Source organism: Aspergillus fijiensis (assembly GCF_003184825.1).
Source record: "Aspergillus fijiensis CBS 313.89 unplaced genomic scaffold BO72scaffold_5, whole genome shotgun sequence".
In the NCBI taxonomy this organism is placed as follows: domain Eukaryota; kingdom Fungi; phylum Ascomycota; class Eurotiomycetes; order Eurotiales; family Aspergillaceae; genus Aspergillus; species Aspergillus fijiensis.
In genome coordinates this window covers 119911-147815 of record NW_024468981.1, presented here as the reverse complement: position 1 = coordinate 147815, position 27905 = coordinate 119911, and the positions used below count along the sequence as shown (strand labels likewise).

At 52.5% G+C, this 27905-nt stretch overlaps 13 protein-coding genes across 13 annotated transcripts; 7 read left to right on the top strand and 6 right to left on the bottom strand.

Annotated features, from left to right (window-relative positions):
- Positions 1–846: 846 nt before the first annotated feature.
- On the bottom strand, positions 847–1871 carry BO72DRAFT_207158 (cytochrome P450). The gene is made up of 5 exons (XM_040939627.1): positions 1580–1871; positions 1410–1524; positions 1297–1347; positions 1196–1221; positions 847–1133 (listed from the first exon to the last, which is right to left on the bottom strand). Exons 1-5 carry the CDS (start codon positions 1745–1747, stop codon positions 1056–1058), a joined length of 438 nt encoding a protein of 145 aa, XP_040805378.1. The 5' UTR covers positions 1748–1871; the 3' UTR covers positions 847–1055.
- A 422-nt stretch (positions 1872–2293) lies between these two features.
- BO72DRAFT_516221 (flavin-containing monooxygenase) lies at positions 2294–4198 on the bottom strand (the record flags this gene model as incomplete). The annotated part of the gene is made up of 4 exons (XM_040949574.1): positions 4042–4198; positions 3423–3999; positions 3242–3318; positions 2294–3202 (listed from the first exon to the last, which is right to left on the bottom strand). The coding sequence occupies exons 1-4, from the start codon at positions 4135–4137 to the stop codon at positions 2294–2296; spliced, it is 1659 nt and encodes a 552-aa protein (XP_040805377.1). The 5' UTR covers positions 4138–4198.
- Positions 4199–4577: 379 nt separating this feature from the next.
- On the top strand, positions 4578–5916 carry BO72DRAFT_465300 (aminotransferase class-III; the record flags this gene model as incomplete). The annotated part of the gene is made up of 4 exons (XM_040946698.1): positions 4578–5042; positions 5121–5243; positions 5281–5564; positions 5604–5916. 4 exons carry the CDS (start codon positions 4578–4580, stop codon positions 5914–5916), a joined length of 1185 nt encoding a protein of 394 aa, XP_040805376.1.
- A 3798-nt stretch (positions 5917–9714) lies between these two features.
- Positions 9715–11395, top strand: BO72DRAFT_516210 (MFS general substrate transporter; the record flags this gene model as incomplete). The annotated part of the gene is made up of 2 exons (XM_040949573.1): positions 9715–10706; positions 10768–11395. The coding sequence occupies 2 exons, from the start codon at positions 9715–9717 to the stop codon at positions 11393–11395; spliced, it is 1620 nt and encodes a 539-aa protein (XP_040805375.1).
- A 915-nt stretch (positions 11396–12310) lies between these two features.
- On the top strand, positions 12311–13147 carry BO72DRAFT_207134 (uncharacterized protein). Its single transcript, XM_040939626.1, has 2 exons — positions 12311–12635; positions 12688–13147. Exons 1-2 carry the CDS (start codon positions 12561–12563, stop codon positions 13048–13050), a joined length of 438 nt encoding a protein of 145 aa, XP_040805374.1. The 5' UTR covers positions 12311–12560; the 3' UTR covers positions 13051–13147.
- A 465-nt stretch (positions 13148–13612) lies between these two features.
- Positions 13613–15133, top strand: BO72DRAFT_444427 (uncharacterized protein). Its single transcript, XM_040943804.1, has 2 exons — positions 13613–15033; positions 15092–15133. The coding sequence occupies exon 1, from the start codon at positions 13898–13900 to the stop codon at positions 14978–14980; it is 1083 nt and encodes a 360-aa protein (XP_040805373.1). The 5' UTR covers positions 13613–13897; the 3' UTR covers positions 14981–15033; positions 15092–15133.
- A 958-nt stretch (positions 15134–16091) lies between these two features.
- On the bottom strand, positions 16092–16667 carry BO72DRAFT_455277 (uncharacterized protein; the record flags this gene model as incomplete). The annotated part of the gene is made up of 1 exon (XM_040946226.1): positions 16092–16667. The coding sequence occupies one exon, from the start codon at positions 16665–16667 to the stop codon at positions 16092–16094; it is 576 nt and encodes a 191-aa protein (XP_040805372.1).
- A 1502-nt stretch (positions 16668–18169) lies between these two features.
- Positions 18170–19095, bottom strand: BO72DRAFT_465297 (uncharacterized protein; the record flags this gene model as incomplete). The annotated part of the gene is made up of 7 exons (XM_040946697.1): positions 18170–18337; positions 18390–18459; positions 18498–18533; positions 18584–18688; positions 18753–18757; positions 18813–18947; positions 18979–19095. 7 exons carry the CDS (start codon positions 19093–19095, stop codon positions 18170–18172), a joined length of 636 nt encoding a protein of 211 aa, XP_040805371.1.
- Positions 19096–19720: 625 nt separating this feature from the next.
- Positions 19721–20570, top strand: BO72DRAFT_444421 (uncharacterized protein). The gene has a single exon (XM_040943803.1). It carries the CDS (start codon positions 19832–19834, stop codon positions 20123–20125), a length of 294 nt encoding a protein of 97 aa, XP_040805370.1. The 5' UTR covers positions 19721–19831; the 3' UTR covers positions 20126–20570.
- A 283-nt stretch (positions 20571–20853) lies between these two features.
- BO72DRAFT_206940 (MFS general substrate transporter) lies at positions 20854–23007 on the top strand. The gene is made up of 6 exons (XM_040939625.1): positions 20854–21182; positions 21238–21287; positions 21336–21452; positions 21507–21658; positions 21709–22077; positions 22145–23007. Exons 1-6 carry the CDS (start codon positions 21042–21044, stop codon positions 22816–22818), a joined length of 1503 nt encoding a protein of 500 aa, XP_040805369.1. The 5' UTR covers positions 20854–21041; the 3' UTR covers positions 22819–23007.
- On the bottom strand, positions 22775–23792 carry BO72DRAFT_524327 (uncharacterized protein). The gene is made up of 2 exons (XM_040949861.1): positions 23238–23792; positions 22775–23168 (listed from the first exon to the last, which is right to left on the bottom strand). Exons 1-2 carry the CDS (start codon positions 23743–23745, stop codon positions 22948–22950), a joined length of 729 nt encoding a protein of 242 aa, XP_040805368.1. The 5' UTR covers positions 23746–23792; the 3' UTR covers positions 22775–22947.
- A 266-nt stretch (positions 23793–24058) lies between these two features.
- BO72DRAFT_444419 (NAD-dependent epimerase/dehydratase family protein) lies at positions 24059–25265 on the top strand. Its single transcript, XM_040943802.1, has one exon. It carries the CDS (start codon positions 24250–24252, stop codon positions 25159–25161), a length of 912 nt encoding a protein of 303 aa, XP_040805367.1. The 5' UTR covers positions 24059–24249; the 3' UTR covers positions 25162–25265.
- A 105-nt stretch (positions 25266–25370) lies between these two features.
- On the bottom strand, positions 25371–26201 carry BO72DRAFT_368769 (alpha-galactosidase A precursor; the record flags this gene model as incomplete). Its single annotated transcript, XM_040940891.1, has 1 exon — positions 25371–26201. One exon carries the CDS (start codon positions 26199–26201, stop codon positions 25371–25373), a length of 831 nt encoding a protein of 276 aa, XP_040805366.1.
- Between the last annotated feature and the right edge of the window lie 1704 nt (positions 26202–27905).

The window sequence follows — 27905 nt, the reverse complement described above, 5'->3', positions numbered from 1 at the left end:
GCAGTATGGATGTCAACCGACCCCCGATCTGAGGATAACAGTTGGGCGGGCTAGTCGCCGCCTACACAGGCCGCTCGCCTACAAAGGCACTCGCCTACTGATCGTGTTTAGTATCTTTCTCAGATCCTTTCCCGGGGCTACTAGCTCCCACGGGGCGAGGGCGATTCCTCTGTGCAAGAGACCTTGGTCTCGTCCCCCGCAACAGGGACCTTGGCATCGTATGCTAGGCTGGACCCCATCACTGAGTTTTGACAACGGGAAGCAACAGGAACAAGAAACAAAGACGAGGATCAAGTCTTGCCGATGCACACAGCCAGGCCTGGTGCCTCCTGGACCATGTTGTATACACGCGTTTTGCCTCAAGTCCTAGGCGATAGGTTAGTCACCCCGCTCCCTTCGTGTGGGTGCAGAGTCTATCTGATTGCTGTCAGTGTGGGGAGAGACCTAGACTTCTGACCTTCACCGTATCGCGCGAGCGAATCTCTGCGAACAATGGGACCGAAACCCGGATTCTCCCCTATCGACCACTTAGTGAACACGCTGCGATAAATTTAAAAGGCTGCAGAAGAGGGAGGGTATCTTCTCACGGAAGGCGCGGAAAGACGTCCCGCCTGCTGATGATACCGAATTGCCGAACTCAACTGCTCCGTATCATGCTTATCATTGGGAAACGCGGGGGCTGCAATTAGCGGCTCCCCCCGGATCGGCTTGCATAAGCTCCATGGCAGGGGGTCGAGTGCTTGACGGGGAGCCACGTGAACGAACGATGAGACACGTGTACTACAACTGTTGTACCATTGAGTAATACGATTGAGGTACGAACTCCGAACGCGTCTTCATTGGGTAATTATCGGAGTTAAGTTAAGTAGGTACTATTTGGCCACCACCCGGCCGCCTTCCCACCTGTCTCGCAGGCGAGCGGGGCACTAACCGCTCGCTCATTCCCTTACACGAATTTGGGCGTGGAAGTCGGTCTGGTGTACGGACCCGCTAAGAAACTGAGTTCCAGGTTACGTCTTGATCTGTCTGGTACCAGGCACCGGTGGAATGGAAACTTACTGTCCTGTGACCGTCCATTCCGAGACTAACTTGGAGGGTTCAAGCTGGAAACGAAGCAGTAGGTTGAGTATCAACTGGAAGATACGTTAGTACGTGAGGCGAGAAGTACCAATGGGAATGGGAGGGGTTTATTTACCTTGCTTGCTGCCATGAGAGAGAGATCTAGTACCAAGCACAATAGTAAGAAGGCCCTTTGGAACTGTGTGTGAGAGAGAGAGAAAGAGAGAAACGACGCACTTTTTCCTAGACAACTCCGGGTTCCTCCGCCAAAGGCAAAGAGGTATTTGACTAGGTAACGGTTATTATCCCTAGATAGAGGCGAGGGACAGGACTGACGAGGGAAGGCTCACGCATCTCACGCTTTCTGCCTTCATCCAGCCACCGTTCAGGCCGGAATGCATCGGGCTCGTCTCCCCAGATTTCCGGAAGGCGATTGATTACCCAGGCTGGAGTTCCAACGACCACCTGTCTTCGTTAATCCGGTTTCCGCTCTGAGCTCTGATCAACGGCAGCTACTTACCCCGGGGGGCACAAAATATCCCGCCGCTTGCAATCCACCCTCAGGCACTTCCCGCTGCAGGGTGCCCGGGGCGACCGGATGAAGGCGTAGAGCTTCGTAGATGACTGCCTGGAGATAGGGGCAATGCGTGGTCTGCTCATAAGACATCAGCTGGCCGGGCTGGCCCATGTGGCCCTCCACCCTTCTTTGCTCCAGTTCCACGAAGAGCGCGTCTTTCGTACTGGGGGTTTTCACCAGGTAGTAGCACGCCGAGATAGATAGTGGTGTTCTGGAGGGCAGAATTGAAACGGTCCATGGTGGTTCAAAGAGTGTCGGTAGGAATGGGAAGAATAGAGTGTGGATGGGGTGGGCGCTGGCCTGCCTTAATAGAAGCAACGCGATCAGAGTTTCCTACTCGTTCTGGACCAGAGTCCGCGGAATGCGTGCGTGTCCAGTAGTGGCGTGTTTACGATCTGCGAGTTCAACAAATCAGACATAGTAGAGACACTTATTCCCCTTTTGCGCCTCCTCAGCCATCCCGCTGGATCCGCAGAAGCACATATATGTCGTTGTCTACCAATTAAAGAATGCATCACGGAAGATAATAGAAATTCTAATTATTCATTGTAGTCAGTAGGCTCTCTAGGATGCTGCCGCTGTCACCTCCAGACCCTCTAGATTTCCTTGCTCCTCCCATTCCTGGAGACCCTGCGCGTAGTCTAGAATCCCAGCCCCTCAAGTCGCGCCCTGAGCAGCCTTGAGCTGGACTTCCGGCGGAAGATCCGCTCGGAGCGCGCTTTCGGCGGTCGTGTAACTGGGAGTGCAGTTCAACAAGATGGCCATGGCATGGGCTTGTGACACCACCCGCATGGCCCACTCCTCTTCGGCCGACTCCGTCGGCTCGACGACAACCCTGTTTTTGCCGTCGGCAGCCGCACGCTTCAGCGCCTCAGAGATGATATGTGCGGCGTGTTCTGCCTGTACACCCATCTGGTGGACCTGATTCACCGTTGCGCCAGCTTGCGTATACCCCGTCAGAATGAGGTTGGGAGAGCCCCGGCTAAGAATTCCGTGAAAAGTGCTGACACCTTCGGCCCACTTGTCGTCCATGTCCAGTCCACCACGACCCTTGATCCTGATTCCAGCGCGATAGGCAGGAATGCCGACGGTGAAGGGCTCAAATCCCGTTCTGAAAATGATGAGGTCGAGTTCATGCTCAACCCCATCGGAGACAATGCCTCGCTCCGTGAATTCTTCCACCCCCTTGGCGTTGGTGTGGACGATCTTGAAGTTCGGCCGGTTGAATGCGCCGAGATAATCGTCATGGAAACACGGACGCTTGCAGAACCCCGAACACCATGGGTGGAGAGCTTTGGCGATCTCAGCATCATGGACTATCTCACGCACGCGGTCCTGGCGGACCATGTCGAGCTTCTGAATTATATCGACATACTGAGCCAGATTGTCAGGGGTGATTGACTGGGCGTGTGGGCCACCGACCACCCCGCTGAATGATGGGAATATCGTCCATGCGTCGTCCACAAGATTGATCTCGGGTTTGCGCGAGAGGTTGCTGAAAAACAAGACAAAGTTGATCATTCTGTCCTTTTGCCATCCAGAATATGTGGCGACCTGTTTCTGAAACTCGACCGGATCCGTCTCTCACTAATTCCGAATGTCGACTGCCGCCGGGGTCCTCTGGAAGACGACCAGCTCCTGGACCCATTTAGCCAGCTCGGGCACAATCTGTATCGACGTGGCTACGTTCCGATAATCGCAACGCGCTTATCCGTAAGATTCACGAGACCACTCTTCTCTTAGGAGCCCCCCGTGGAGTTGTAGTCCCACCGTGAGGTGTGGAAACAATGGCCCTTGAAGTGCTCAATGCCTGGGATACAAGGCACCCTGGGGCGGCTGAGCACCCCGGAGGCCAGGATTAACAAGTCGGCCCGAACGGTGACCTGTTCGCCCGTGTGCGTTCTCAGTTGGCAGTCCCACTGGGCGTTGCCTTGGTCCCGGACAGCCTCGGTCACAGTGGAGCGGAAGACACCTCGGCCATCAACTCCCGGGGTCTTTGCAAGAAGATTGGCGTAGTAACGAAGCTCCTGGCCGTAGGAGTATTTGTGCTTTGGCACAAACCCGGTCTTCTCGATCAATGGCAAGTAGATGTAGCTTTCGACGTCGCACATCAGTCCAGGGTAACGGTTCCAGTACCAAACCCCGCCAAACCCCGCGGCGGAGTCAACAAAGATAAGATCCTCCGGTTTGAAACCTTGTTCAATTAAGCGGCCTGCAAAGAGCAGGGAGACGTAACCTGCACCTACAATCAACACCTTTGTCCGGAAGTCGTGGGTTATCGGAAGCGGAACAGTATCACAACTCGATGCCCATGGGTCGGTGGAGAAATGTCGAAACTTGTCCGAGCGGAGTGTGTCGATATACTGCGTCAGACCATCCGGTCAGAGTCGTTTGGCGCGCTCAACGCCATACTGAAGCTCGATATCGGCGGCCTTGTCAAGAGTACCTCCATTGATGGCGAGCTGCTCCGCTCCCGGGATAACTAGATCTGGGATAGCCATGGAGTGATAGAGAGGTAAGAGTTAAGAACAAGCAATGTGTGGACAAGCACTCCAATTCTGGCGAGGCTTTCACCCGACGTATTTCAAGGGTCGCCAGATGACAATCGACCAGCAGCGCTATCGATAGATAACCTTGTGGAACGCTTTTACTCGGCCCTCGGATTGCCCCTCCTCAGGTTATCGCTGCTTCAGACAAATTCCCCTCCCTATAGCGAGACCCCGCGGGATGCGCGGATGGAGTTTCAGCCAAAAAGCAGTCAAACCGGATTCCGAGGCTTCCACCCCCAAACCCCCCCCCGACCATCGCGATTGGCAAGACTGACAGTAGCACGACTTCTGATATATCTGACGACGATTGGGTGGTAGATACTACTTACTACCTTTGCTTCTACCATCGATTCACATTCTATTGCACAATTTCTAAAATGCAAGACTCGGACATGGGTCGCACTTCCTTATCGCACAAGCTGGACTATCTTCTCACCGAGCTGCAGTCCCAATATCTGGCAGTCAACCCCAAATCGGAGGCCCAGCACGCTCAATCGTGCGAGGTGATCCCCGGAGGGGTTACGAGAGCCGTATTCTTCCACCACCCATTCCCCATTTTCATGCGGTCTGGCAAGGACTGCCATGTCACATCGCTGGATGGGCAGGAGTACCTGGACTTCTTGTCGGGATACAATGCCACCATGTTTGGGCACTCGCACCCCGCAATCCTCGACGCGGTCCAATCCACCCTGTCTGCTGGACACACGCTGGGGGCGCCCAATGACCGGGAGGGGGAGCTTGCTCGCCTGCTTGTTGATCGCATTCCCAGCTTGGACATGGTGCAGTTGTGCAATTCCGGCACCGAGGCCAACATGATGGCCATTGCGGTGGCCCAGAATTACACTCAGAAGAAAAAGGTTTGTACCTCGCCGCTTCCCTGATCAGCAAAATTCGGGAGTTCAGGACTACTGTGGACGCCTCCGTGCCTTACCTAGGTGCTCGCTTTCGAGAATGGATACCATGGCAGTGTCACCTCGTTCTTTCCTTCCTCCGACCCGCTTCAGCTTCTCCATCCGTTTATACTCAGCCAGTTCAATGATCACGAATTTATCAGGCAGGTCATCGAGCGAGGATTTTGGCGTGATCATCCTGGAGCCGCTGCAGGGGGCCGGAGGCTGTGTCCTTGCGACCAAGGCGTTTCCGACCTCCATCCGGAACGAAGCCACGCGGATCGGGGCGATTCTGATCTTCGACGAGATGGTGACCTCAAGGCTGTACTATGGCGGTTTGCAGGAATATTTCAACATTCTTCCGGACATGACGACCGTGGGCAAGTTCTGCGGCGGCGGCTTCTCTTTTGGATGCTACGGTGGGCGTCGCGAAATCATGAAAACCATGGATTGTCGGCAGCCCGGCAGTGTGCTGCATTCGGGTACTTGGTGCAACAACCTGTGATCCATGTCTGCCGGTATTGCGAGGGTGAACCTGCTTACGAGAGACCGTATTGAGCGAACCAGCCAGTTGGGCGATGATCTGCGAAAGGAGATACAGGAGCTGGTCACGGAACAGCACCCGGGGCTCGTTCAAGTCACGGGCTTTGGAAGTGCCATTGGACTGCATTTTGAGAGACCCGAAGGCACGCGGGTCCGGGAGGCCATGTACTATTTCTTTTTGCAGCGGGCCATCTATATTGACTTCCGAGGGTTTCTGTCCTTGAATATCTGCCATCCGGCGGAACACACGCAGCGAGTGATGCAGGTGTTGCGAGAGTTTCTTTCACAGCTGCGCTGAGTCGTCCACCACAGTTCACTCTTAATCATCGATCAACCACCGTTTCCCTATGGCTTTTTCTTTGGCGTAGTGTGTTTTTCTTTGGCACGGAACAGGTCCCCTCGTACTTGCGGGATCAGTTTTCACGTAAGCGGATCAACCCCCTATCGGGTCTCCGTCTTGGGGTAACTGGAGTAATCTGGTCAAGTGTGATATCAGATACACAACCTAATCTCGCAGCGTTCCAACAAATCGGCACTTCGGATTCCCGCGGCATGCGCGCAACTTTGCCTCCCATCACCGGGAACCGAGGGGCGGTGGAACCCCCCCGATAAGCTTGGATTTCAGTTTCTGGCCACATCACCTTACCACCCATTAAGTAACGGTCACGGGAAGTTCCTGGGCGAGTCATCCATCGACGGCCACGGGGTGTTGATTGACCTTGCTCGCCTGAACCGTGTGACCGTCGCGGATGACCGGAGTACGGCATCGGTCGGGCCTGGCAATCGCTGGATGGCCGTGTACACGGCAATTCAGCCTCTGCGGCTGACAGTGGTCGGCGAGCGGGCCTCGACCGTGGGGCTAGGTGGTTTCCTCCTGGAAGGAGGCATCTCGTGCGACTCCAACCTGTACGGCCTCGGAGCCGATAATGTCCGCTTCTACGAAGTCGTCCTCGCCAACGGCCTGATCGTCAATGCAAGTGCCGAGAGCCATCCCGACCTCTATCGGGCGCTGCGGGGCGGTTGTTGGCATCGTCACCTCGTTTACGCTCGAGGCCTACCCGTACACAGGCATGTGGGGGGGCGATTGGTGCGGGGAGTATGAGCGTGGTGCGGCTGTGATGGAGGCCTGGCTCCAGACGGGCGCAATCTGCTGCCAGGAAGACCCAAAGGCCTTTCTCATCCTCGCGCTCACAACCGCCCCCATCGACCCCGCACGGTCTGACTGGATCTGGGGCGCCTCGGTCATGTAATGCGATGCCATTGCGAACCCTTCAGCATACCGGGAGATGCGTAAGGTCCCCCCGCTTTTGAATTCCACCGTCATCGGCCACCAAACGGGTTTTGTGACGAAAATGGCCATGGAGTACCCGTCTTTCATGCAGGCGACACTGTGGACACTCGCCATCAAGGCCGAGATTGGCATACTGACCCTACTGCACTCAGATCTGGAAGGAGGAGATGCAGCCGCTGCTGGACACAGTTCGTGACCTGAAGCCGCAGCTGGCAATCCAGTTCGTCACCACGGGCGTGACTCAAGGGGCCGCACGCAGAGGCAGAAGCATTACAGGACTTGCGGGGACGGAGCCATTCATCATGTTCAACGCGGACACCCTGTGGAGGCATTGTGAGGATAACATACGTGTTCATCGCGCCGTCGGCCGGGCCTTCCAGCGGATGGCCACCGAAGCGCGTCAACGAGGGCTGTCTCACGACTATCTTGACAGTAATTACGCCATCATGCGCAGTGTAGCTCTCAAATATGACCTCGACCGAACTTTCCAAAAGCTCCGGGGCGCTGGGTTCAACTTTTCGGGTCAGTTGGAGAAGTTGCATCTTAGCCCAAGGGAATGCTATAGTGGGGCTTATAACGTCAAGGCCCGCACTGGCGAGAACAGTGCACGGCTGCACGCACGATTCTTTGTTATCCATATACCAGAGTTCTGATATTTTCTTTGGCGATGCGCCTGGGTCTAGAGGCTTTACACCACTACTGACAGCGTATCTGTAATCCTTTGCCATGGTAGCGATAGGTCGATGCACGGTAGATCGGCGCTGGAAGGCTTTCCTCCGTCGACAGCTACACAGGACCATCATGCTGTGGGATGAGATCAGGCCCTAGCAGGCTCGACCATGGTGTTCTGGTTACCGGGACCCTCAATCCTGTATTGTTTACGAAGCCCTGCCTGCTCCTTGTGTCTGGAATTCCGACAGCTTCAGGAACAGTAGTGTATCTTAGGGTCGGTGGTGTCTCGAGCATCACGCTGGATCTCCCCGTCTGCGTCGCAGCTCTTGTAGTCCAGGCCAGCCGCGTGCTCGCATGACGCTTTGCAAAGGTGGTCGGGTTCCAAAGCCCTGGTGAGGATAGCCAACATCTTGCTAAATCGTTCTTCTTATCTGCATTCTCGTGAGCGTATAAAGGGGGGACCCCAGGGACCCTTGGAGGCGGGCTAAGGAAGCCTTCGCTTTCACGCCGGACAGCTGACTTTGCCTTGAGTTGGACTGGCAGAAGCTTCCTGTAGTCCCAGAAAGTTGGCTCGTGACAACGCGACCTGACCTGATATCGCGGTCTTCGTCAGGGCGAGCGACATCGCTGCTTATGCTAAACGAAAGGGCCGACTCGGATGGATGGCAGAAAAGAAAGCAGACCTGAGGCCGCGATGTCTCAGCGGAGGTAGTTCTGCAGAGTTCGGAGGCTCACGACGCAATGACGATGTTATGCTCTCCCATGCGATCGTGTACGAGGAGGGATTGTTGAAAGCATTGAGCGAGCCATGGTACTATATATCGCACAAGAGTAGCCTCTCTCCTGTGAACGTTCTATCACTGCGTACGATGCCGTGAATCAGTGGTATCTTTGCGGACGAAGGTCTATTGATAGCTGGCGACTTGGACAGGGAGCTGAATAAGCAATATGCCTTCATGAAGTCCTCCCATCAATAGTACTCTCTTATGAAAGGATGGTCAGTGTAGGAGCTGCAAATGCTGGTGAGTAGAGAGGTCTTTCCTCTCCCTCTAGAAGAGTGCGGGGGCCGGCTCCGCATGGTCCGGGTCAAAGTTCAAAATAGGCCAAACTCTGCCAGGTAAGCAGTTGGAGACATTTGTCTATCTTGATCTTTTTTTCGCTGAAGAGAATGTGAAAGTACATCTTAAATAATGCTTGACGGAAGAATTTTTTGCTGGTGGTCCTTATCACAGTTATCAGAGTTTGTCTACAACTGCACAGAGATATGTTTTGTGTAGTTCTCATGAAGGTTCTCAACAATCACTAGCGACCAGAACTGAATGTATGTTAACTATATACCTAGTATCTTTTGAGCTTATCCCCAATCCTCCATTTCATATACCTCAGCCTTAGGATTGTCTGATAATACTTTATTAAGAGAGGTTCTCTCAACCCTCGACCGTGTGTTTGATACAAAAAGGACCAACACCGGCCAGTACAATACACATATACCTCTCCGGGACTGTGATACGTTCCGAATGACCCTCGTCAACGCGAAGTTTGTGGGGCATGAACCCAGGAATATCGCAATCCTTCTACTCTAGAACTGGGCTACTTTAGAAGCCGAGAAGGATCACGGACAAACTCGGCGTGTGAATATTGACCACGGGTAGCAAGCTCTCCGAAAGCAGCATCCCCTTAACCCATATAGTACGTGGTATCTTTGGGAGGGGTTTGTAGTTGACATCTGGACCGTGGCTTTCGGTAACTGGTTCAGGCACGAAAATGGGCACGCCAGCTTGGCCACTGTGGCCACAATAGGGAAGGCTTGCGCGCTTTAGGTTCGGTTCCACGGGTTTGTACTTGATGGTTAGGGGGTGGCGACTCTTCCATCAATATTCATATACTTTGCCCTCGCCGTGACAGCCACTCCCGAGGGTAATCCCGTGCCAGTCATCCATGGTTCAAAAGTCAAATTTTTTGTACCATCTCAAAAAATTTCCCCTGGCTCATAGAAACCGCAGGGAGCCCGGTAGGCGCAGGGTATCTATTTATTAGCCAGTTTTTCCCCATCATGGATCGAGAACTGGATTGCAACTCCTTTCCCGCAAGGGGCCGTCACGGACGAGGACCATCACCAACACCACGAACACCATGGCACACGAAAATACCCTTGAAGCCCAAGGGGGCGTTGCAAAACAGCCCTTTTTTTCCTCCAGTGAAGTCACTCTGACACCCCCCTACTGCGTGATCAGCACCCCGCGCAAAATCTTTATTATCACCCTGACCAGCCTCGCCATGATCGCCACGATGATCGCCACCAACATTGTCCTCCCCGTCCTCCCCATCCTGCAACAGAATTATGGTGTCAGCACAACACAGATGAATCTCCTGGTCACCGTCTTCTCCCTGGTGCAGGGCATTACTCCGGCTCTGATGTCTTCCCTCTCCGACCTGCAGGGCCGCCGCCTAGCCTGGATGCTCACTTTAGCCCTCTACACAGCGGCCAACATCGGCCTTGCCCTGCAGAACAGCTACCCGGCGCTGATCATTCTCCGCTGTTTGCAGAGCCTCGGAAGTAGCTGCGCGATTCCTTTCGGATTCGCCGTTGCAGCGGATATCTCCTCGCCCGCTGAACGAGGCCGGTATATCGGACCCTTACAGGGGTGTGTGATGGGGGCGTTTGCCTTCGGCCCTGTAATTGGCGGTCTCTTGGAGCCAGCGTTCGGGTGGCGGAGTATCTTTTGGTTCCTTGGGATCTGTAGCGGGAGTGCGCTGCTTGCTTATTTCGTGGTCATCCCGGAGACGGCCCGAAGTATTGTTGGCGATGGCTCGGTTGAACCTGTCGGGTGGTGGCGGCGACCTCTGGTGCAGAACGTTCAGCGAGGGCTGAGCCGTGATCGCGACTCTCGACATACACACACGTACGAAAAGGACCCGTCACCCACCGGAGGCACCGAGAAGCGGCGGATCGACACCGCGGAGATACTACGCGCGTTTACGCTTCTCGGTGAGAAAGATGCCTTGATCCTTGTCATCTTCACCAGCCTGTTCTATGCGGGTGTCACGGCCATGTGGGCTACGACTGGCAGCCACTTTGCCAATATGTACAGGTTAAGTACACTGGAAGTCGGCTTCTCCTTCCTGTGAATATCCCCCTTCCGTCCCTTGCCCTTTGCATCCGATCCTAGAGCTAAGGATAGACAGACCCTATGGCATCGCCGGCGCCATCGGCTCCATCCTCAGCGGCCGGGTCCTCGACTTCAACTACACCCGCATCCAAACGCAACTACGCCAGCAGACTAGAAACCTTGAAGACCCCTCCAAGGACCCCAGCGGAGATGATCCTTTCCCCTATGAGTGCGCCCGCCTCCAAATTGCTGTCCCCTTTGCGCTCCTCGCCTCAGTATCCCTGTTGTCTTACGGCTGGATAATTCAAACCCACTGCTCTCTCGCCGCCGCGCTCGTCTTCCAGAGTCTGATCGGCTTCAGCGGGACACCCCTACTCGGAATTATCTACACATTGCTGATAGATCTTTACCCGACCCAGGCGGTTGCAACGCAGGGAGCGGCGGATCTGGTCCGGTGCTGGCTGGGAGCGCTGTTTGCGGCAGTCATTGACTATATGATTGAGTCGATGGGGTGGGGATGGTCATTTACGATTCTCGGGCTAAACATGGTTATTGCGATGCCGCTGTTGGGGGTCTTGTACCTTTATGGGCCGAAGTGGAGGAAGAGGAAGCAGGAGCGGGTCAAGGCGGGGACTCTGAGTGCTAGCGTGTCGTCTCCTATCTGCGGTATCGATATCCAAGCTTCGACCAAGCCATCAGAATAATATGCCCTAGATTTGACATTGGACTGTGCGTTCTTTCTAGTGTGTTAATTATGCAGTGTCTGTGACTCATTCGCCCCGGCTTGAAAGCTGCGTAAGCGTTGGACACCAAGGAGGTAAACAGTTATTTCTGGTTCAAGATGCTTTCAAACTGGGACGGAAAATGGCCTGATACCACCACCTCCATGTAAAAGAGCGCCTGTGATTGACTTGGCGCGTTAGTCTTGATTAGGCGCCAGAACTCCTAAGTCTAGGAGTCTATGCCGAGAGCCTAGCAAATAAATCCCCCTTTTAAGTAGTATTATTATACTGTCTAGCAGCTATAGTGACAGAGATCCCAATTGCACGTTGTAGTGGCCTACTGTGCTATTCCAAATCTCGTGAATAGAGGATTATAGAGCAACCAGTCTAAACAGTTTTCTTCTATTCGAATAAAAGTCTTCATTTCTTTATTTAACAAAACCAGAAGCACTATCTGGGCTGTATTAATGCATTCTGTAGGTGGAATTTGGACAGTCTTGATCTTGTGGTCTTTTATCAGGTCTTCATTGATAACAACGTTCCTAATTTTCTCATCTCTATATCAGTATTATACATCATATTCGTATTATGAATCTAGAAAAGTATTAGTTTATATATGGTTTAAGAAATCTGCTTTTGTTACATAGTTTACTGCAGTACATGAACATAAACTAGTTAGATATTGTTAACTAGGCGAATCAAAGCAATCTCGCAGCAACCGGGGTTTCTAGATATGTACTCTGTAAGTAATCTTTAAGCAGCCCAGAGTATACACAGATTCTTTATATACTGCTTTTATCAACGGCAGCATCTTGATTAGGTAGGCAAACGCGAGTCGCAGCAAAATGGTTCAATTATACACAAGTGCATAGCCCCCATATTTCACCCGACCTAAAATGGAGACGATCATCAAATTCCGCCAAAGAAAGAGGGGTATTGCGTGGTTCAAGGGATACCCCTGTCGGGACGGATTAGTGATCAAATAGGAAGGACTGTACCTGTCACAATTAATCTAATTTGATCGGGACACTGAAGACTAAGCCAGTGGTTGAGGGCAGGTTGCTGTCGACCACGACTTGCTGACAGGTCAGGGCTCGGAAACACCGCATCTCAGCCTGCTTGGCTGTGTTGCTTGACTCATTCTTGAATGATGTGCGATTGGAACATGTCTCAGACTCCAAGACCTGCCACAGAGCCTAAGCACGACGCACGGAACCGGAACATGCGCAGTATCAGCACTGGCAAGTGTCTCAACAAGACGACAAGCTGAATACCCATCTAGTTATTCTTGGACTAGCTTTGCCGAAGGTAGGAACCTTGTTGCCATGAGGCGGTCGCGAACATGCACGTGGAAAGTGCAGGCGAACCCTGTCTGCGGCAGCAAGGAGAACGGGGTTTCAGCCTTTGTGTCCAGTACTCTAGTGCTCACGGAAAATTGTACGACCACAGCACGCCCAGACCTACATGAGTATATTGGAATTAGATTGTCAATAGATGAGGGCACATTTGAAGAAAAACGTCCGACACGGTGGAGACTCACTTTTGGCCCCCAAGTACTGCAGCAGCCAATGTGGATGAGTGATGGTGGACAAGCGACATCCACCGTCGTGCCTCTAAACACGCCCCAAAGACTCTAGATTAGTGCCGGCATGTCCATCCTTTCCTGTTAGGGACATCCTTCCCGGGACTTTTCCTTCACACCTGCCGATCTCCACTTAGTCAGGGTCAACCCCAATGCTTCTCAACACTCAATTGATCCAGCCGTGAATCCCCGTGCAGCGCTGTTATCTTTCTGCTCCACTTTTCTCCGCTCGCTGACCACCTTCTGCCATGGTCGCATTCTTCACGCCTCCTGTCAGCATGCCATGTGAGGGTGGAAGGAATGGTCTCGCTTTTCAGCCGATAGTCTGCCCGAAACTGACTTGTGTAACCATCAGCACAGCGGAACGGACCATTGAGCGTGGAAGAAATGATAGTAAGATCCGAAAAAGAGACAATTCTGGAGGATCGAGCGTGCCGCCAAAAAGGCGTGGCACTAGATGGACGCAGTAGTCTGATCGTCAACTCACCATCTACCTGCGCTTGTCTATTTTGAGCGACCTCTCCTGCATGAGAGCCAAGCCGACCTAAGTCCGTCGCAAATTAGTGTCTGCTTTATGTGAGGGGATGTACATAGCGGCAGGGGGGAGACAGAATCTGATTTATACCGCTGTCTGTCCTGAGACAGTCCCCCAACAACCCATGCGTCTCTCGTGACAATTTTCTCTCCGCTCTGCATCCATAGCGGACTCTTCCCTCTGGTGACAATCTGGCTGATGCGTGATGGCCGGCAATGGTACTGAAACAGCGGGTTGGGTTGACGCGCCCAATGTACGCGGGTCGATAGACATCCTCTGGTCATGTGCTTTGGTGTTATCGACAGCTTTGTACACCGTTTTGCACTTGAACATCCCTGGTCCAAATGATAGCTTGATGGTGGTCATAATGCGCAAGATACGCTGGGGTATGCTGGCCATCCTAGCCCCTGACTTACTGGTGTACTTCTCGGCCATGCAGTGGGAGGCCGCACAGCAAGCCGTCGAGCAGATGCACCGGATGGGCCACAAGCACTGGACGCTGAAGCACGCTTTTTATGCCAACAGCGGGGGCTTTGTCCTGCGATCGATCGACTACCGGCCGTTTCCTATCACATCCGCAGCCCTCCAGTACCTCGTGGAGGCAGACTATATCGAGTGCCCAACTATCACCGAGGAGGAGATTTGGGACAAGAGCAAGGCAGATGTCTTTGCGAAATGTGTGGCCTTGGTCCAAACCGCTTGGTTGGCGGTACAGGCGATCGCACGAGTCATTCAGGGGCTATCCGTGACTCCGCTGGAGCTCTTCTCGCTCGGATTCGTCCTGTCGACTATGATGAGCTACTACTTCTGGATGCACAAGCCGCAGAATGTCAGCGTACCCACGTACATTGACCTCAAATATGGAAGTGTCAACGCCATTCTGAGTCAGGGTGGTAACACCTCCGTGGAAGAGTTTCAGCACACCCCCCTAGATTTTGTGGAGAAGCCGATGCAGCGGTGGCACCGTCGGCCCACGCTGGAGAAATTTGGCCTGGAGGAGGGACCGCTGCAGCGCATGCCCGACGACAAGATCCCGGTGATCAACATGCGCCGGCAGACTTGGATTTTAGTGACGGTTCAAGCGATGGTACATCCTGCCATTCACTGTCTGGGATGGAACCACCTGTTTCCGACCCCGACGGAGAGGCTATTGTGGCGTATCGGTGCCCTGGTACTGGCGTCCGGACTTCCGCTCGCTACCACGGTGCGGGTGGCTCTGACAGCTCTGGGGTTCAAGGGTCACCGGTCGCTGACCTATATTTGGATTCAGCCAACGGAGCGACCGCCGGGATGGCGACCGTGGGTGCTCGACATAATCTCTACCCTCATCAGCATGTGCTTAGTTCCTGCGCGGTTGTATATCATCGTCGAGGCGTTCATCAGTCTGCGGCGACTACCGGTCAGCTCGTTCCAGACGGTAGCATGGACGGGCTTTATTCCGCATGTGTGAGACGTTCACAGCTGGCGATTATCGATTGTTAAAATAGCTTGTGACTGGGGAAGGTACGTGCAAGTGTCAGTCTTGACAAGAAAGAATCCGGTTCTAACAATCTTCCGACAGCTTGTTAGATGAGGCATAACCGAAGCTCCATTTCGTATCAAGCCATGCTGAGGTAGACTCAAGTACCGATGTCATTTCCCACGAGTCGAGTCGAGCGCGATAATGGCAACGAAGAATGGTCACAATAAGCTTCTCACGTACCCCGCACAATCCTTCGGAATAGCAACAAATCCTGCACGGAGACAATGGTCCCGTGATCAAGCCAAGGAGTCGAAGGATTCAGTGACGGAATCGATTCCCAGCCTCATGGTCCTGGCAATTGTCCGGTCGCATTGACTCTGCCGCTGCGTTCTTACCTGTTGCTCATCTCCCCCACCAAGCCGTGTCCGCCTTGTTGGCGCAAATGTCATGGTGATTTTGATTTGACCGAGAATGAAGACAATGATGGAGACACCGAGGGATGATGGTTGATGAATCGATAACTGCTGAGAATAGCATGAAGAGAGTAGGAAGGAAGGAAGGAAGGAAGGGTGGAAGGAAGGAAAGAGGAAGAACTGGCGGGATGAGCCGAAGCTGCTGCGGTTTCTTTGTCCGCGACTAAAATTAGCATGCTTTCCACCTTCACTTTTTCCAACACCAGAGTTTCCATTGACTGCTATGGAATTGGAATCATACTTTCATAGGTAATCCTTAATGCATCACGAAACCTAAGTTCACATGCTGTTCTGTACCCGAAATCAAATCATCTTCACAGCCTAGACCTTCACAAGCCTCCCTAGACGACTTCTGTCTTTCCCGAACCGAGTCTGTTGGAGACCTCAGCCGGAGCAGAGAGTCAAGAGTCCATACCTAGAAGATGACAATGTTCTCGCAGCTCAATGCTTCACTTGATTGATTGTATCCCTCCGTCAAAATGTCTCGATAGACGCATCTTCGATCAGCTAAATTAACAGACAAAACAACCCCGAAATTCCCCATGACATTACTATCCAACTTGACCATCCTCCCATCGTACCAACCACACCCAGTCCCCAGACTACTCTTGAAAGAGATAGACAGATCAGCAGTTATAAATCAACTTGAACCCAAGATCCGCGCCCTGCGTGAAATCCACCTGCCCCTCAGCCCCCTGCCAATCGCTCAGCAGCGCCAAGAAGCTCATCGTGTTGGAGCAGGTATTCGACGCCAGGTTCTGCTGGATCGGGGTGGTGGTTGCCCCCGTCGGGAACTGGAAGGTAGAGACCATCTGGCCGCGGGTTGGCGGGTTGCTCCAGGTCGGGGCGTTCGCGGCGGTCCAGGGTGTGGTCGTCCAGAACTCTGCCTGGTTGGAGCCCTTGGCGATCTGGTTGGCTGTGGTCAACGGCGGTACGTTGACCTGGAGGGTGCAGCCGGTAGCCCCGGCGGGGATATTGGTGAAGGTAAAGGCGGAGATCTTATTGTTGGTCACTGGGGAGCCGGAGCGCCGGAGGGTGAAGCGCTGACCGACGTTGGCAGTGTTCGGGTGGGCACTGTCGAGGACGTCGATAGAGGAAGGGAGAATAGTGGTGCAGGCGCGAGGAACGACGTCGCCTGCGGGAGATGGAGCCGCCAGGGCAAGAGTGGCAAGGGCTCCGAGGATGGCAATGATTTTGGTCATTTTGATGAAGGATGGATGAGTACGTTCAGGGTTGATGAGCAGATAGTTTAGTTACAGGCTTTGGGAGCGATTGCTTGATTGTTTGTGATGAACGACAGCAGATGGTCAAGCGAGCTCTTTTTATATCCTTTTGATATTGTTGTGAAAGCTCACTGTGTTCGTCGTAGGTCACATCGTGGTAGTGATGATCTGCTATAATGGGAGTGAGGGTTCTGAATGCGGAAGCTCGTATACTTCCCAACGCGGCGCGGGTAATACGAGTCCTGACCGAAACCCATCCAGTGCCCGAAAAGCATTATGCGGATTCCAAACTTACCACCCCAGATCCATTGATGGTGCTTCTGGCAACATAATATCTACAGTACATTCAAAGGGTAGTGTCACGTCAGTTAGCGAAAGTGGCCTTCGCTGTGGTTACACAATATTGAAGGGGTTGGTGGTTTCGGCGGTGCATAGCGGGTAGCGTGGCTTTTGGCCAGATCTGTCCGACGTCAACAACGTCCTGGATTCGTGTTCTGGCATCGAGACCTGAACAGTCAGATGCAGTGTGACCTTGCCAAGAAGTAGATGTCTCGGTAAGAGCTATTCACATAAGCAGAAATTGTGCCCAAAAGAGGGACTCTTAACCAGACTGGGGTGATTGTATGTGACCTGTCAGATCGAGATCACTATCAAGGGGGCGCGATGGAATCCATATATCATTCTAGGAATATCAATAATCAATACTCAAACAGTCAATGGGTTCGAAGCAAGGAGGCTCATCTGTTTTGATGATACCTGGGAGAAAGGAAAGGCAAGGTCGAGATCTGGTGACCCGAGGTTTCGTTAAGGTTAGCAGGCCAGGATTTGATCCGCAGGGAGCGAGCGATATTGCCGTGCGATCGACAGCACCCCGCTTTCGAAATTCCATTGGCTTAGGGCAGGCAGGTCTTTTTTTAGTATCAGAAGACCTCTATTATAAGCAAGTGATTCGACAAACATACCACCGGTTGGCGCTCCTTCGTGTGGGGTTGCATTGGCCTCAGGTCTTGCATTGCCCAGCATTCTTCGAGTCTACCTCAGTCTTTTAGCCAGTCGCATGACAGTAAACTAGGCGTACAGTTGACTAACTCTGAGTATACGATCAGCGCCGCAATCCTTGAATTGCTAATAGAGTTTTTGATTGAGAGATTTTGTAAGACAAAAAAAGTCGTGAGAGAGCAAGAGTATTCTTTTATTGCCCAATAGCGGATAATTTAGCAGCCAAATCATAGGTAGTAGTCATCAGGGAGATGAAATGGTCGGTCGGATGGGGAAGGAGTCGACGACTACCTTGAATTCGTAACGTCCAAAGAATTCGAAGCAGATAAACAGATTGTTATTCGAGTTTCTGGCGCCAGAACAAGTTCATTCATCTTCCAATGAGAGACTTTGTAGTCAGTACTCTCTTCTCCAAGGATAATGTTAAGGTGGGGCTTTCACGTTTTGGCCTCTGAGCATCAGGCACCAAAACTACCTGGTAGCTACCATGGCACCTCTGCACCGTCGTGAAAGCTCAGCCCATTCACATAGATATGAATGAATTTGCTGTTGTGGGCGCTTGTCGCAGAAGAAATGAGATCGAATACGGCGGTGGCGCTCTGCTCGGGCGTCAACTTGGCATTGTCGCTTCCAAAATCTGCTTTTACGCACTGTACATTGTCAGAACTCAAATACGAGACATGATGCGTTGAATAGGCTTACACCAGGCAAGATGATCATGAAGATGAAACCCTCTCTGGCAAAAGACTGGACATATTGTACGGTCAATATGCTGAGGGCCGCCTTGGTGATCTTGCGGCACGGACAGACCTCGACGCTCTGGCGATGGAACCAAAGGTGGAGGATCTGAGGTCTCACATTAGCGCTTAGCGATTGTTGAGCAGTGAGGTCCTTACACGTTGATCGCCTCCAAAGTACCATGTTCTAATAATTCCAAGAAGGCACTCGTGACCATATGAGCGCCGGTCACATTGGTGCGAAAGGTGGAGTCCAAGTCGGTCCTGCTGGAGGTTAGTGACTCTCAGTCAACAGATTGGGATGAATTCGCAGTCTGCCTACACTTACATCGTCTCAATTCCATCGGGCGCAAATGGCATGGCCCCGGCGTTGTTGACTAGGTAGTACGTCGAGTCCCCGACCAGCCAAGACCTTCTCGACGGTCGCAGCTGCCGGCCCCATGTTTCGGTTTTCGGAAACATCCATCTCAACCTGATAAACGCGCCCAGAAGACTGCGCAACCGATTGTGTCAATGCATCAGCCTGTGTTCGTGCGGCCTGCGGCTGCGAAGACCACTGCCACCTCTGTACTGGGCTTGGAAGCCAGAAGACGGACCAGAGCCAGCCCAGTCCCTCTTGAAATCCCCTTCGTGAGATAAGATGCAATGGTGCAGTTCAAGACAGAATGCATTTGCTTCTGCAGATCAAGTATCGAAGCTGACTTCAAACAAACTTCTTAGGGAAGGCATTGGAAGGTACAGTTTGCTTGACAACTGAATGCTGCGAAATCAGGTGTACTGTCAGTGACGTCGGTGGTAACCAAGTTAACACAGCGACCAGTTGGAGAACTAAGAAAATAAGCCCGACACTTGTCTCTACGAGTCGAACCCTCAGACCTACCCAACGTCTACCTAGTACTATCAACTCCAAACTACACCAGACTACAGGATGATCTTTACCCAGTGACGCCAAGGCCACACCTGATCCAATGCAGCGCACGGACCAGACACAGCCTCGTCAGCGTTGATGATCTAATCGGAGACAGACCCTGTTCACAATCTCACTTCAACAGCCCACTTCTGGCAGCAGCGCCAATCCCCAGAGATACACCAGCGATATCTATACCTCAAAAATGCAGCTCTTATTCGTTGAGAACAAGTAGAGTCCCCCAACTGCTGCAGGTACCCTTCCTGACTGCCATTACTGTATCTAGTCTTGTCGTCCAAAAATTGTGTCATCGCATCGGCCAAAGACTAGGCTGTGAGGTGGTTGCCATCGGCTCTGGCACCGCAGCCCTCGACCACTTGGCCACGGCCCCTACCCTACCACATATCATCTTCATAAAGGCGTGTTGCTGGATCACCCTATCGTTCACTGTTCCGACTTAGAGCTCCAACTGACTAATTGTGTAGACCTCCCTTCCAGGAATGAGTGGCTACGATTTGGTTCGTATCATCCGCACGCAGCCGCCCTTCTGTAACGATCTCCAACTGCAAACGATTCCGCTCATCGGACTGACGGCGTCGGCGTCCGGAACCAACTTGTCTCGGGAGAGAGCAACTGGCTACAATGATTTCCTTCGCGCTCCCTTGCGGGTAAGCACGTTGGGGGAGACAATTGGCCATTGGACCCGTCGACAGATTATGGGCCCGGCCGACGTGCCCGCTTGGCAAATGAAGGCGTGGCATAGGCTTCATCGTGGTCCGCGATCACGGCTGTGATACCCGTATGTGATGAAGTTGGAGAGGGATGACCCGGAGACTTGATCAAGAGCGACTGCTGCAGAATTTCAATAGATGAAGAGAATACAACGCATTTAGGTCATGGTTTCTGCCAAGCCTTTCGACGCGTAGCCAGCCTTTACCGTGCGTGGTCTGATTCCTGACAGGTGTGGCATGGGGAACGGAATTCATCGAGCATTCGAATTGAGTCAGGGAAAACGGGAGGAAACATGGTTCATCGTCTGAGCACTTTCCCATTCGGACCGGACGACTCGTGGTGGGCGCGCCACATAATCTAGGTCAGCCTTACGGAAGGGCGTTGTTGGCGCTGCTTGATTCACGTGGGCGCATTCTTGGCTGTGTGCACGCCAATAGGTGATCCTCCCGAGTTATCAAGCGGAGGCTAAGAGATTGAAAGCTTTCGCCGTGGGGACAGTTGTTGGGTGGGAAAAGCATCAACAAACACCACAGCAAGAGATGAGAGCGAAGATAAGCTACACGTGCCCGCCCCAAACATGGAACGTGCAGTTGTTGTGTCATGTGATTGGAGGGTATTCCCCGGGTGGGAACGGGCCGAGTTCTGCCTATGATTGGTTCGGTAGTCAAGTTGGCCGGCCCTGTCTATATCCAGTTTAGTGACTTGCCAGTGGCTGCAGGACAAGGAATGAATCAATATACTGATTGAGAGATAGCACCGGTAATCGCAGCCTTGACTGGACTGACTACTCCAACAGGATTAAGGTCACATCCAGCATGCCTCCACCAATAGTCTCTGTCATTCGCCTCCAAACCCGGATATAAAGCACGAGGGACGGGCTGTTCGCCTTCCTGCCGACTTTTCCTCACCACAAAGGCAACCTTTCTGCAAAAGACTCTGTGCTATTCTCTACCACTGCGCTTGAGGTAGTCTAGCAACATGTCTGCACCACCAGACGCCTCACTTGCTCCCAAAGGAGATCTCCAAACCGTCATTCAGGCCGACTCTCATGACGGAGAGACCATCTCCGAGGCGGAAGCCCTGAAGAAGCGCCGCACTCTCTCGGACCTTATCACAATTGTGAGCTACCGCAGGCTCTTGTCATGCAGACGACTCATTCTGATATGAGTCTTAGATTGCCAGTGGCTTTGCCCTGATCAGTGATGGATACCAGAACAACTTGATGTAGGCGTTTCCTGCCGAGATGGTCTCACGAAGCTAACCGCTTGCTAGGACGATGGTCAACGTGCTGCTTGCCAGTCAATACAAGGAGCAGTACACCTCAGCTGTCAAGACTCGGGTCTCCAACGCTCTTTTGGTCGGTGAAGTTATCGGTCAGATTGTTATTGGGTAAGACGCAGCCATAAGAATTCCCAGCCATCCTCCAGCGCTAACGTCACCCAGACTCACCTGTGATTATCTCGGCCGCAAGGCCGCTCTGGTGTTTACAACAGCTATGATTGTGGTCGGAGGAATATTAGCCACCGCATCGAACGGGTACACTATCGACGGAATGTTCTGGATGATGACGGTAGCGCGTGGTATCGTTGGTTTCGGTGAGTGCCGACACATCTCGCAACTCAACGCGGTAGCTGACGGTTGACAGGCACCGGTGGTGAATATCCCGCTTCATCGACATCAGCATCCGAGGCCGCCAACGACCTGACCCCCAAGCAACGCGGGCCGGCCTTCATCATGGTGACCAATTTCCCTCTCTCGTTTGGCGGGCCATTCGCGGTCGCGATCTTCCTGATCGTCCTCTCCGCCTGCCACCAGTCGCACTACAGCACCGTCTGGCGCGTTTGCTTCGGTATTGGCTGTATTTGGCCGTTGTCTGTCTTCTACTTCCGGTTCCGGATGATGAACTCCGCCCTCTACCGCCGCGGCGCGATCAAGAAGCATGTCCCCTACATCCTTGTGGTCAAATACTACTGGAAGTCTCTGATTGGAACCTGCGGAGCCTGGTTCTTGTACGGTGTGTAGCCTCTTTCCACTTCGTGGCAAACAATTACAGTTACTGACTGACAACCTCGCCTTCTTAGACTTTGTCACATTCCCTAACGGCGTCTTCTCCGGCACAATCATCTCCTCCGTCATCAAAGACAGCTCCGTGATGAAGACCGGAGAATGGCAGCTTCTGCTGGGCGTGATCGCTCTTCCCGGCGTCTTCCTCGGCGCCGTTCTGTGCAACCGCGTCGGGCGCAAGAACATCATGATGATCGGATTCACCGGCTACCTGGTGTTCGGCCTGATCATCGGCTGTGCATACGATAAGATCACCAAGATTATCCCCCTATTCGTGATCTTCTACGGGTTGATGCAGAGCTCCGGGAATTTCGGTCCGGGGAATATGCTGGGCCTGCTCTCGTCGGAGATGTACGCGACCGGCGTGCGGGGCACGTGCTATGGTATTTCGGCTGCGTTTGGCAAGGCAGGCGGTGCGATCGGGACGCAGGTGTTCACGCCGATAGAAACCCATCTGGGCAAAAAGTGGACTTTCATCATCGCTGCGATCTGCGGTGTGGTCGGGGTGCTGGTGACGTACTTTTTCGTGGAGGATATCTCCGGGGAGGATCTGCGGGTCCGCGATGAGGAGTTCCGTGCTTATCTGGTTGCGCACGGTTGGGATGGGGAGATGGGCGAGGACGATCTTAAGGCAGTTGCAGACGAGGGGATTCCTCCTGCTCTGTTTGAAGCAAGCAAGGTTGCCCACTGATTGGCATGAGACATGATATATGAGCAAAAGTCTATTTGGCTGCGTTGGCGTAATTGTGAATAATATTATCTGTGTAGATCGATTTCTGTTCAAGTGCATATTCCAATTCCTGAATCGTCTCGACCCCCTTCAGCTATTCTCCCTGTATGCTGTCCTGACCAGATACGCCAGATGTTCCACCTCGTGCTTCACCCACGGCATGGCATGGTGATAATCCACCTCGAACAGCTCACTCCGCTTAGGCTCATAATACGTCGCCAGCTGATGTCGACTCAATGGCAGCACCGGATCCTTCAAGCCATGCACATGTATCGTGGGGATAGAGACAAGCTCGGCGTCGGATTCTGCCCCTGCAACCATCACAGTCAACCCTCACAGTTAGCCTTTGACCAGAAAATCGTCAGAGGGGATGAACATACGATGCGCGCTCTCCGCCACCATAGGCGCGCCAGCCCCCATACACATAACTCCGAACTTCAAGCTCGCCCCCTGTGTTGTTGATGTCGTTGACTCCCCGCTCGCAACCCTCCGCTGTTGATCCAGCAACAACCCGCCCGCGGGCCTCGTCCCCTGGCTGAACCCCATCACCCCGACCCAAGGACCCCCGGGGCTGTGCTGGTCTCTCTCCCGCATCAGCTTCCAGATCCGCTCGACACCATCCCGACCGGTCATATCGTACCCACTGCCGTCGGCGAGCTCGGTGCCGGAGCCATCCTGCGTGAACCAGGAGCGGAAGGGCTCGTAGCCGCGAAAGGCAGGGAGGACGCCGGGCCCGGCGTCGCGGAAGAAGGGTCCGTCGAAGAAGACGAGTTCGAAGTCCGGTTCGAGGAGCTTGGCGAGGTGGCTGCATTGGACTTCGTAGACGGACGCGCGCGAGCCGCCGCCGTGGAAGCAGGCTATGCGGGGGCGGTTGGCGGGCTTGGTCATTCTGCGGGGGTTGTGGGAGGTGTGTGGTTTTTTCTGGCGAGGGAGGGTGTCTCCTTCGCGATGGATGAAGAGAGAGGGGCGTAAGTCAAGGTGAGAAAGTTGACGAAAGGAGTGGAGGGACTAGCTTGGTTGGTGTTGGTGTAATGTCATGTGAGGGGTACGCGGGATGAATTGGCAGCGGATCATTACAGAGCATTGGCACTAATGATGTCAGCTTGGATCCTGCACGTAGGATTGCTGCGCAGCATACAGTTCAAAGTTTCGTTTTTAAATGTTTATATGTTTGATAAAATAAGGCAAGAAATGAGGTTAATATCTCTTCTCAAATTAATGGTTCTCGTCGGAATATCTAGCTATCATCATCTGCGAATACCCAGTAAACAAACATCCGCCCAATTCGGCAATCCCCCGCAACCCCCACAAACCCCGCACTTCTCCCCTCCATATCAACAAAACCACCACGTAGTCCACCTCAACCACCTCAGCATAGCGACCCAAATCACCATGTCCAAGCGCATCATCATAACAGGCGGCTCCGGAAAAGCCGGCCAATTCATCATCGCCCACCTCCTCCGCCAGAACCACACCATCCTAAACCTCGACCTGCATCCGCTGCCGGCCTCGCTCGCGGCCCGCGTGCACACCATCCGCGTCGACCTCACCGACACCGGCCAAGTCCACAGCGCCTTCCACTCGCACTTCGCGTTGACCGAGCCCTTCCGCGAACCACTCCACCAAGCCCCTCATGCAGTGATCCACCTTGCCGGCTACGCGCGCAACATGATCGTCCCCGACAACGAGACGTACCGCGGAAACGTGCTGGCCTTCTACAACGTCCTCGAAGCCGCCTGTCACATGGGTATCCGCAAGGTCCTCCTGGCGTCGTCGATCTGTGTCTACGGGGTCGCGTTTGCCGAGGGCGACGTCGACTACGCTTCCTTCCCGGTGGATGAGTCCGTCCCCGCGCAGCCGATGGATGCGTACGCCATCTCGAAGGTGTGTGGGGAGCAGACTGCTGCTGGGTTTGCGAGGCGGTTTCCCGGGACGGATATCTATGTGTATCGGTTTGGGGCGGTGGTGAGTCCGGAGGAGTTCCAGGAGAAGTTCACGGGGTATGTGGAGCGGCTGGAGGAGTGGAAGGTGCATGGTTGGGCGTATACGGATGCAAGGGATCTGGGAGGGATGGTGGAGAGGGGGTTAGTTGTAGATGGGTTGGGGTTTCAGGTGTTCAATGCGGTCAATGATGAGATGACGAATTTTGAGGAATCGACGAAGGCCTTTCTGGCAAGGGTTTGTCCTGGGGTGCCGGTTACGAGGGAGTTGGTGGGCAGAGAGGCACCGGTATCAAATAGAAAGCTGAGGGAGGTGTTGGGATTTGTGCAGCGGGTGCGGTGGCAGGATGAGTATCAGAAGTAGGATCCTGAGTTTATTGGACTGCTGGAAAGGTGGTTAGATATCTTTTGATGACTGTCTGTAGATATGTAATTAAAGAGTTATCTTGAAGCATCATAAAAAGTGGACAAGTAAAGAAAGGTACAGTGGTCATATGAATCATGAACAGAGAAGTAGCAGACAAACTTGAAAGTCAGCAGTCAGATCCATTCATGACAGGGTTCACACGTCTTCTAGAAACAGTCTGGATCCATCATCTCCTCGTCCGTCCCGGGAAAGTCTTCAAGGGTAATAGTACCTCCTAGGCCCGAAGTATCTGCAAGACAAAGAGACAAACCCTCCATCTCCAGCCGAAGCAGGTCTTCATTGTCACACTTGTGGGTAGACTCGAAATCAATCAGGATAGCCTTTCCATTGCTGATAAGGAAGTTGTGTCGGTTTGTATCGCCGTGCCGAAGCCCCAAGGCATGTAGTTGAGACAACGCCTGCCTGCAGAGGCCAATATCCTCAGATGTAGCGTGCCGCGCATCAGGAATTCGCTCCATGAAGAAACCGATAACACGATCATGTTCAGTCAGATGGCCAAGGAAACGAGGCCCAATCCCGTGGCCGTTCAACCACTGATAGACTGTAGTTTCGTTCTCCATGGAATCCATATACCAGTACCAGGGCTGGAGTTTGGCGACCACAACGTCGTCAAACTGTGGACATTTGACCTCATAAACTTCGAATTGAACTCTGTCACCCAACTCAGCGTCCAGTAGGTCGATGGAGGTTTCATGCCAGGTGTTCTCCACGCCGGGAAAGTCGGTCAGGTTGATACGTGTAAAGTAGGGGCGACCGTCTTCATCTTTGGCCACAACACCATCGTTCCAATTCCCAGTGGGGAACCTGGGGAGGATAGTGTATAGAAGTGGTGGAAAGCACATTTCGTCATTCTCATAGGTGTCCGGTTCGACAGTCAGATATTTGACTTGCTTGCCGTCAACCAGAAGACGGAAGTAGCTTTCCGTTTTCTTGTCGCAACTGTTGTTGAGTAACTTGATCTCCGGGAAGTTACTCATTTTCGCACTGGACACTTTCCTAAGTATCCAAAGTTCTTTTAGCTTCGACCGGAGATTGTTGTAATGATCTTAATACCTTCAAGTTGTCTTATCTCTGCCCAAGAAAGAACTTGCTGAACCTTACTGTCGAGATCTCAAGACTGATGTTGGCTAGTGAAACTTAGGCAGTAGGAAGATAGGAAGTGGCAGGATAGGCAGAGTCAAGAAGAAGCTGCGAGAAGTTGTAACACACTCGCTCTGGTGAATGTGAGAAATAAAAAGATGTGGATCTCTTACTCTGATCATGTGAATGAATCTGAACCTCCATTGACCTGACCTTTCCTCCAGTTATCTCTGTGTTAACTGCCTTCCTCTACAACTCAACCCTTGACCTGATCATCGAAACCCCCAAGTTGACTGATCCAACAAATATCTATTCCATCTCTTTTGCGTCCCACCCAGTCTAGCCACATTGCAAACTGCCCAGAAAAGCTTCTTAGATCCACCGAGAGCTCGTGTTTTGAAAACATTCAAAGTATGTTTGATAGGATTGGTACTGGTAATCATGGGTCACTAAAAATTTTGAGTACAGTCCTGTCGATCTAGGAAGCTTTGTCAAGTCTTACAATTTCGTACATCTAAACTCAAGAAGTAAGTTTCTACCCCTTAAGCTAGATACCTTATTTCAATATTAATTCGGACCTAGTCATCGAGATGTGCATCAAGTATTTCGCTAGATATACTTGTGGCTGTTTGAGAGAGACACGCTTCGTCCAATGCCAGGCACGCATGGGCACAAATGTGAGATGTGAACCTTTTACAAAGGAGCTGGATTCTAATACTCCTCACATGTGTGCACGCCACCTTGTCAAGCCCAACACCGATGAGATGAGAAGATGACCCGCGACAAGAAGCAGAAGGTCAAATAGGTTCTTCTCAAATGGAAATTTTCCACAGCTTGGAGAAGTAGGGAAATTTCGTCAAGATCAGGAATGCTCGGATGGGAATTTTTACAGCTCGGAGAAGTGAAAAAATTTCTTAAATTTGTGGTTAATCCGCTCTTGTACTAAGCTACCTTGCACTATCTCCTGGGGAATATAGCAGAAGCTATATGGCTGTCTAACATCAATCGTGCTTCGTAGGCTCATATTTCAAGTAATTTTCATCGATGTTTGGGTTTATCTCAGATACGGAATAGGTTGAAATCGTTACTTGGCATGATGACCAGAATGGGACTAAATTAGCAGCAATATGTGCTATTTCCCACAGCAGCACCAAAGAAGATCAGAAGCTATTCTCCCTCGAAACAAATTCTCAAAAGTAGGCTTATTCTGAGGTCTGGAACTGTTGGTGATAGTGACTGATATGCTTGTTCAATGCTAAGAATGATTTTTAGTTTCTAAATAGCTGTATAAAATACAAGTCTCTCTTTAATTATCCTGTCTAAATCGATTACGTGATACTGAACACTACCTGGCAGGGCATGCATTGCATACTTCACAAATTGGTGTGTTGGTCGATCAACCTAATGAGAACATCTATGCTTGACGCAGGGTCCACATTGTCTTAAATAACAGGTCTGGACGTCAAGCACCTAGCGTAAACCATGGCTGGGAAGTGCCAAATATGGTTTAAACTCCACCATCAGTTTACTTGAACACTGCGGGACTAATTTCCACCTTGAGTATGGGAAGGCCTCCGCCTCGACAGTGGATGCTCGGAGTT